Source organism: Grampus griseus, assembly GCF_964374135.1.
Source record: "Grampus griseus genome assembly, chromosome: 11".
NCBI classification, from domain to species: Eukaryota; Metazoa; Chordata; class Mammalia; order Artiodactyla; family Delphinidae; genus Grampus; species Grampus griseus.
Genome location: NC_139005.1, coordinates 52,635,810 through 52,644,959, shown reverse-complemented (window position 1 = coordinate 52,644,959; position 9,150 = coordinate 52,635,810). Strand labels below are relative to the sequence as shown.

General features: G+C 39.9%; 1 protein-coding gene across 1 annotated transcript; it reads left to right on the top strand.

Moving 5' to 3' along the window:
* Positions 1-1,926: 1,926 nt before the first annotated feature.
* On the top strand, positions 1,927-7,522 carry LLPH (LLP homolog, long-term synaptic facilitation factor). Its single transcript, XM_082666362.1, has 3 exons — positions 1,927-2,000; positions 3,609-3,827; positions 6,724-7,522. Exons 2-3 carry the CDS (start codon positions 3,623-3,625, stop codon positions 6,900-6,902), a joined length of 384 nt encoding a protein of 127 aa, XP_082522488.1. The 5' UTR covers positions 1,927-2,000; positions 3,609-3,622; the 3' UTR covers positions 6,903-7,522.
* Positions 7,523-9,150: the final 1,628 nt, after the last annotated feature.

Below are 9,150 nucleotides of genomic sequence, written 5' to 3'. Positions count from 1 at the left end.
ACCTGACTGTAGAGGCCCCATTAGCTGGTGCCAGTAGTGTAGCATGGCTTTGAGATGGGAAACCATTCTGCTTCCTATGAGGTATTCAGTGCGACCCACTGTGCCTCCTGTCCCACAGGCTCCTCCTAGCTCTGTGATAGAGCTGAAGCAGTGTCCAGTTTGACCCTTAAGCTTTATCCTACCATCAGGGGTTAAAGACAGTAGTTTAATTCCCATCATCTTTGTATACCCAGCATAGTGCCTATCACAGAATGCATACTCAAGTGTGTGAATGAGGGAATGAATTAAGGATATTTAAATATAGCAAGGCCATTTAACTATTCTGTTAGAACTGCTTTTATATAAACTGGTGAGGAACATGTTCAAAAAGGTTTTTTTTCTCAATAATGCAATCTAGGATTCAGCCTTTTAAAACATCAGTAATGCAGAATTATGGCCTATATTTAACACTATGACATTTTCATAATAGATAAACTTTTTTCTCTTTTTCGGTGGCAAGTATCTATTCAAAAGTCTTGGCCTGGTATGTTAAGCAAGATGCAGTCAATTTGGACTATCTGAAAGTGAGCTTTCTCTGATTTAAAATGCAATGTAAACATGTATTTTTGGGAAAAGTGGCCAGATCTAACATATAGTTAACTTTAAAATAGAAATTCACTTGCTGTATAGGAACTTCTTAATCTCTAAAGAAAGCAGGTTTTTCAACCATGTTTTTTTTTTTAAATGTACTGCATGTTATGAGCTTTTTCCAGCCTCTGTTTAAAAAAACAAAAAACAAAAACAACTTGCTGTAGTCTGAGTTTATTAATTTCCACATGATGCATGGTTTCTTCAAGGACACAAATTTAAAGAAAAAAGGGACCCATAAATTGTCTCAGAATGAACTTTTACTAGTAACCAGACAGGAGTTTACTAGGCCATGATTAAAGACAATTCATTTACTGGGTTTTGGTGTATGTTGTAAATCTCTAGAAAATACTGCTTACAAATAGTCCCGTGCATCTTGAATTTATTATGTGAAAATGATGTGAGCGGCCATTTGTTGAGCTCTTATATCCCCTACCTAGGATTATTAGGTTGTATTAGCTTCATTCTATAGATAAGGAAATCCAGGCTCTGAGATAGTACTCATATCACTCACAGGGAAGTGTTAGAACCATAAATACCACAGACCTGTACGGTTCCAAAGGCAGTGATATTAGGAGCATATGTAAAATAATAACAAAAAGAACTGGTGTTGTTTGTGATCAGCGTGACCGTCACCGAAGCCGAGTGTCCTAGGCTAAGTATTGTGTCTGGTATACATTAGTGATTAGCCAGTAAACACTGATTGAACTGAATTAGTTTGATCATTTTACCCTTTGAACTTGTCTTCGGATGAGAAAGGGGTTTTTGTTTTGGGTAACAGCTTTGAGGTATAACGGATATACAATGAATTGCACATACTTAAAGGATACAATTTGACAAGTTTTGATATATGTGTACAACCGTGAGACCACCACCGGGGATGGGGAAATTTAAGGGCTGCAAATAAAGATCTTAATTCGGCTTCTAGAGGAACACGCGACGTGGTGAATGTGTGCGAATGGGGAGGTCTGACGTGAATCTAGAGGTCGGCTCTGAGCTCACTACCTGACGGCAGGGTCACCTGGCGGTTCTCCCTCCTTGGGTTAGTCACGGGGCTACCCCGCTCACGCTCGGGACGCAGGCCTAGCTGGTGTACGACCCTCGACCCGGCTTCTCCCCCGCATTTCCCTAATCCGACTTCAGAACCTATCTGGGAGGAGCCCAGCTCCCAGGTCAGCACTCGCACCAAGTGCGTCAGCCCGGGACTCCAGAGGACCCCGCCTCTCGAGGCCGTCCGGGGCGTTTTGGCGAGCAGCGAGCAGCCGCCGCCCGGGGGGCGGGGTCAGTAGAGCGGGTTGCCGGGAAGGCGGAAGTGCGGGGGCTTCCGGTCGGCGTGAGCAGCGTGCGGTGTTTGAGTTCCTGAGTTTTCTCAGGTGAGTTCTTTTTACCAACCGGCTCCAGTGGGGCGTGGGACTTGGGACTCGAGTCCGCCGCCCGTGGAAAGATCTCAAGCCTCGTCCCTCTCTGGCAAGCTTGAGCCCGGGCCAGAGACGCAGGCCTCCTCTAGAACGAGGGTCTCCCGTTGTCGTGGGGCTTCCCGGTGCTCTGTGGGAAGTGGAGTCCTCCTTAGTGGTTCAGCCCCGCTGAGGGCTGTGTACCGCAACCCTTCTCTCCCAGCCCCTCGCAGGGCTTGCGTTGTTGTACACACGGGACAGAGTGAGTTTGTGATTGCTGCCGTCCAGAAATGTTACTCCACCAGTCGTCCGTTTAACAAATGTTTGCTTAAACTTTACTGTGTGCACAGTGCTACGCACTGGGGGATCCAGTAGCGAACAAGACCTATTTATCCCTTGCCTTCGTGGAGCCCACGGGCCACCGGGAATGACAGAAAATAAACTTAAGAATTTTCGATTGTAACACGTATTAAACAGGAAAGAAAAGGATGAGGTGGTAGAGAATAAAAGGTGAGCTTACAGGAGTCAGAAGAGCTGTCTCTGAGGTACTGAAGTGAAGGATCAGTTCCCAGGCAAAGGGACGGCAAATGTAAAGATACTGAAGTCAACGTCATTTGGACATTTTTCTTTTTCTTTTTTTTTTTTCAAAATAATGTCTTAGTGATTAACTGCCTATTGATGTGTAATTAACACAACAAACTGCACATATTTAAAGTGTGTAAGATATATCCATGTATACTCACACACAAACATAAATCTGTCAGCACAGTCAAGATGATGTTATAAGTCATTCCCACGAGCTTCCCTCTAAACTTTTTGTAATCCCTGTAATCCCTTCCCAGCCCTCATCACATCCCCACACTCTCCCTCGGTTGTCATTGATTGGACTTTCTTCAGATGTAATTGGTGCTTGATGGAGTGGAGCATGAGATAAGAGTTAAAGGAGGCAGGGGCTGGGTCACAAATACCCTTGTAGATCTTGAATATATGAGTTGGAAAATCATTAATTCCAAGAAAGACAGTGTCTGCTCTTTAAGTTTTTAAAAGCTCAGCTTGACCACCTTCTAGGGGATGGGCTGGGACTGAGGGGTTGAGGGAAAGCAAGAGTAGAAATAGACAAGTTTAAAATAGCTAGATTGATTTGAGGGGGTGGATAATGAGGAAAATTGGGGTGGGTGGAGTCGCCTGTAGGTTTGGGGGAAATCAGGATTCAGTTAAAAGATAAAATATTTTGTGATTTTTAAGTTGTTGCATAAATGTAAGGTGATGGCACTCTGCATTTTGGGGGAAATTAAATTTCTGCATCTTGTATGAAAACTACAGGAGCTTTCAGAATTGGCTTGACTCACAGTGTGCCAGTGGCCACGGGGAGTTTGGTTTGGTGTTCTTAATTGTTATTTAGTGGCTGTATATGCCACGTTGATCCTCACATAATTTGCACATTATGCCATCATAAATCACGAACAGAGTGAAGAGTTTACTTTCCAGTTGTTCATGTTCTGCAGAGATGCCTTTTGACCTGGTTTTCCAAGGATTTGTTTTTTTGTTTGATGGTAAATAGTTGCTTTTGAAAATGTAATTTTTTAGCTTTCCAGCTAAATATGGCTAAAAGTTTACGGAGTAAGTGGAAAAGGAAGATGCGTGCTGAAAAGAGAAAAAAGAATGCCCCAAAGGAGCTCAGCAGACTTAAAAGTATTCTTAAAGTAGATGGTGATGTTTTAATGAAAGACGTTCAAGAGATAGCAACTGTGGTAGAACCCAAACATTGTCAAGAGAAAACGCAATGTGTGGTGAAAGATGAAACAGGTGAGTTTATGTGTTTCATTTAAAAAAAAGTTATATCAACTTCCTTTTGTGACTTTTTCCCTTTTTCACTGTCTTCCATTCTTTCTCACACTTGCTTCCCAACAAACGTCCTGCCATGCCCACATAATTCTTTGGAGGTGCTACTAGAGATTCTATGCTAAGCTATTTTAAAGCCACCTCATGTGAGTAGGTATGTTTTGGATTATTCAGAGTGAGCCTTTTGTGCTTATACAGTAGCCTAAGTGTCTCAGAAATAGACAGTACTACAGGGGTAGACAAACCTAGACACACTCTCGTTGGAAGGGTACAGAGGAGTCAAGAACTAGGCAGGATAGAAGGAGGTCTTTCTTCATTTTACCCTTTGCAAGATCTAGGTTCCATTCTAAGAGTCCTCTGCCCTTATATTATTATCCTAAAGATTAGTTTCCCTGTATTTGATTTTGACAGATTCTAGTTATGTCTGTTTTAATATAGTCTAAAGTTGGAAGCTGTATATCATGTGTATAATAGTCATTATCCTCAATCCCTCTTCCCTTTATCCCCCACCTGTAAACCATTAGCACATCATCTTGACTATCTCCAAAATACATTAGGAATCTATCCATTTTTCTCCTACTCTCATGCTTTCACTTTAATGACAGTTATCTCTTGCCTGAACCACAGTAGTAGCCATTTTACCTCTCTCTTCAGCTTTTGCTCATTTCTGATTCATTTTTGACATATCACCCAGTATGATCTTTTAGGATATAAATCAATTATGTCATTCCCATGCCTAAATCACCTCATTATATTTCCATGTGCTTACCAAAGCCTGCCTGGTCCTACTTAATCTCATTCCAGTACTTCTCTTTAAAAAGGCTGTAACCACAAGCTGAAGTTTGCTTTGTCCTTCTCCCCTCAACAGAACATTGAGAACTCCATGAGAGCAAGGAGCTTATTTGGACCACAGTATCCCCAGAACCTAGAACAGCACCTAAAATAATCATTCAGTGACCAGTTATTGAAGGGCTAATGTATATCAGGCACTGTTCTAGGAACTGAGGCAACAATGGTGAATAACAGAAATGGCCTCCATCCTAGTGGGATTTACATCACATTGGAGGAGACAGAAAGTAAACCAGATAAATGAACTAATACAATATAATGTCAGGTAGCAGAGTCCACAGAAAACCTGTATACCCTGGTAAGTTCCCAGAGAGGGACATTATGGACATGTCCTTCACAATAGATAAGGTTGGTGATAGATGGACCACAGCATGGCTGTGCTGAGCTTCCTGCTAAGTCTTCTGTTAGAAGAGCTGGATACCTGCGTGTGACCTGGATAAAAAAGTGTGGCAGCCCCAGGATTTCCAGGTCTGTTCTGTCATGAAGCTTGCTGCTTACTGCTGTTCCTCTTCCAAGTACTCTTCATTGGAAGTGGCCAGTCATTCCTAATAGTTTATTTTCTTCTAAGGCCTGTCCATTAGAAGCGTGGGTGCACTTTTTGTTGACACAACAATTTTATTTAGCTTAAGAAAGCACCTAATCCGAGGAGTGTTCTCATAACTCGCGTGTTTTCAGAACCATAAACTTACCCCTAATGCAGTAATTCAAACCCATATATCCTAAATGTTTCCTATTTAACTTTCACTGTTGCAAAGGACAATCATAACAATGTTCTCTTTTTTAAAAAATTTATTTCTTATTGAAGTGTAGTTGAATTACAGTGTTGTGTTAATTACTGCTGTGCAGCAGAGTGACTCAGTTATACATATATATACATTCTTTTTCATATTCTTTTCCATTGTTGTTTATCACAGGATACTGAATAAAGTTCCCTGTGCTATACAGTAGGACCTTGTTGTTTATCCATTCTGTATATACCAGTTTGCATCTGCTAATCCTAAACTGACTCCTACCCTCTCCCACTCCCCTCCTCATTGGCAACCACCAGTCTTTGTCCCTGATTCTGTTTCTGTTTCATAGATAGGTTCATTTGTGTCATATTTTAGATTCCACATATAAGTGATATCATATGGTATTTGTCTTTCTCTTTCTGACGTACTTCACTTAATATGATAATCTATAGTTGCATCCGTGTTGCCACAAATGGCATTATTTCATTCTGAGTAGTATTCTATATATGTACCACATCTTCTTTATCCATTCATCTGTCGATGGATTTACGTTGTTTCCATGTCTTGGCTATTGTGAATAGTGCTGCTGCAAACATAGTGGTGCATGTATCTTTTTGAGTTATAGTTTTGTCTGGATATATGCCCAGGAGTGGGATTGCTGGATCAAATGGTAATTTTATTTTTAGTTTTCTGAGGAACCTCCATACTGTTTTCCACAGTGGCCACACCAACTTACATTCCCAGCAGCAGTGTAGGAGGGTTCCCTTTTCTTTATACCCTCTCCAGCATTTGTTATTTGTAGACTTTTTAATGATGGCCATTCTGACTGGTGTGAGGTGATACCTCATTGTAGTTTTGATTTGCATTTCTCTAATAATTAGCGACGTTGAGCATCTTCGCATGTGCCTATTGGCCATCTGTATTTCTTCTTTGGAGAAATGTCTCTTTAGGTCTTCTGCCCATTTTTTGACTGGGTTGCATAACAACATTCTTTAGAAAGTTTCTTAGTGACTAAATAGATGATGTCCCTACTTCCTCGCAGATACTTTTTATGTCTTTCATGGTTGTGGGAACACATGGCATCGTGTGTATGATTCTACTGAATGTGTTGTAAGGAGTTTTTTGAGTGTTAGTCAAAGATCATTGCACAAAGGAATTTTTTTTTTTTTTGCTTTTGTAGTTTCATGCCACTTTTAAGTTCAGTGTCCTCATTGCATTAATTTGCTTTTTCATGGGGTTGCATTCATGAGTATTAATAGTTTTTCCATTTTTTAATTCAGATGACATGAAAATGGAGACTGATATTAAGAGAAACAAAAAGACTCTTCTAGACCAGCATGGGCAGTACCCCGTATGGATGAACCAGAGGCAAAGAAAAAGGCTGAAAGCAAAGCGAGAGAAAAAGAAAGGAAAAAGCAAAGCAAAAGCCATCAAGGCAGCGAAGGGTTTGGCTTGGTAGACCCTTAAAAACTTGAAAAATGCCGCATGGAACAGGTCTTTGATTAGAATGTATACATTGATTTCAGCTTCCACCAAATGGAAACTTTGTTTCCATTTTTTAACTTGGCCTTTTTCTTCAATTCAAGCCCAACTGTAACTCCTCAAATTTGTCTTGGTAACTTGAATAAAATATTTTCTTTGATGAATGAAAGCTACGCTGATATTTTAATTGAATGCTATCCAATATGCAGGGATTATCAGACATCAGAATTCTCTCGAGTATTAATGTGGTTGAAATCATTGAGTCTTAGGAAGGATGAAACATAATATTATACTGACAAATTTGAGCTAACTCAGATTTAAAGTAAATTATATATCATGTGGGGCTTCCCTGGTGGCGCAGTGGTTGAGAGTCCACCTGCTGATGCAGGGGACACGGGTTCATGCCCCGGTCCGGGAGGATCCCACATGCCGCGGAGCGGCTGGGCCCGTGAGCCATGGCTGCTGAGCCTGCGCGTCCGGAGCCTGTGCTCCGCGATGGGAGAGGCCACAACAGTGAGAGGCCCGTGTACCACAAAAAAAAAAAAAAAATTATATATCATGTGAAAATATGTCAATGGATTTTATAAGCAGTACTTGTTTGGAGTTGTGATTTTGTATAATTCAGAATAAAAGATACTCTGTCTAGATCGTGAAGATCTGTTCTTTCATATATCCTTAAGGTTTCCTAGTAGTAGAGAAGACCAGATTCTTCAGTTAAATTTTTTTTAAATTTTAAATTTTTAGGTGGAATATTGACATGTGAAAATTATTATGCTCCATCTTTTTAGGAGATTAGAACATCCTGGGAACTAGTTTAATGTGCTTCAGTTTTTATATTATTCTCAGAGTATGATTCTCAGAATTAGCTTTTCTGGATGTGTGGTGAAAAAAATATATTACATGGTCATTAAGTTTGGGAAATGCTACATACTTGAAGATTGAAAAACAATATTAGCTTAATACAGGCATATCTTGGAGATACTGCACATTGAGTTCCAGACCACTGCAATAAAGTGGACCACGTGAGTTTTTGGTTTCCTAGTGCATATAAAAATTACATTTACACTATACTGTAGTCTGTTTTACAATAGCATTGCATGTAAAAAAAACGATATACATACCTTAATTAAAAAATAATGCTGTTGGAAAAATGGCGCTGATAGACTTATTTGACAGAATGTTGCCACAAACCTTCAATTTGTAAAAAAAAAAAAAATGCAGTATGTGCAAAGCGCAATAAAACGAAGTATGCCTATATAGTCATACAGAGATCTAGCAGACTTTTCCAGGTGCTAGGGACCCAGGGAACAAGACGAGGTGTCTGCCCTCACGGGTATGTACTCAGAAGAAGCTGTTAGCTTCAGAGAAAACCAAGTTAAAAATGAGACCTAGGCCTTTCTCACCTTCTGAGATGGCCCACACTCTGTGGAGTGTGTTTCTCTCTAAATAAATGCACTTCTTACCTAAAAAAAAAAAAAAATGAGACCTTGTGGAATAAGGTTACTTAGGCATCAGGTCACAAATTTTGTACTGGGCACACAGCTACACTGGGACACAGTATAGAGATAAATAGGACAGGACCCAAATCTTTTAGGAGATTTGAAGCTGAAATTTAATGCTAGTAAAATCTTAGGATTATTTTATATAATAGGCTTTTGTCAATCTATTCAGTGGTTAGTTCACCAAAAAGTTAGTGGATTATTTTTAAATACTTAAGGAAGCTAGCAGAAGATGTGAGTTGGAAAGTTCAAAAAAGTTCATGGCCTTTTTTTGCCTTTTGGTATAATTTTGAACAGAGTTTGTGAGGAAAAGGCAAATACATAAATGTTTATTCATGAAATAAAAATTTGCTAACATCTAATTAAGCCATGATAATATCAGCCTGAATATACCAGCTGTTTCCTTTTTTTTCCCATCATAGGAATTGTCTACATCAGTGATGTTACACACTTAGTGCTTATTTAAAATTTGGCAGCATTGTTACGTATGTTTTTTCTGGATTTTTGAGGTCAGAAGCCAGTACCAGGGATATCATGTTTTCTGAAGCTGATAACCTCCAATTTGACTCCAACGGTAGATAGTAGCTTTGAGCTTTCATCCGGGGCCTTTCAGGGATGTTAGGCTGGTCACTTAAGGTTGTCTAGTCATGAAGTTTGTACAGTTAGGATTTAACTTAAAAGTTAACAAAATCAAAGTATCACTATCAAAAAACGTATTTGAGAAAC

What these genes read in the sequence shown, in the direction of transcription:
- LLPH (XM_082666362.1), top strand. Translation starts at nt 3,623, where the DNA reads ATGGCTAAAAGTTTACGGAGTAAGTGGAAAAGGAAGATGCGTGCTGAA. An exon ending in TGTGGTGAAAGATGAAACAG is followed by an intron (nt 3,828 to 6,723) that starts GTGAGTTTATGT and finishes TTTTTAATTCAG; the next exon opens with ATGACATGAAAATGGAGACT.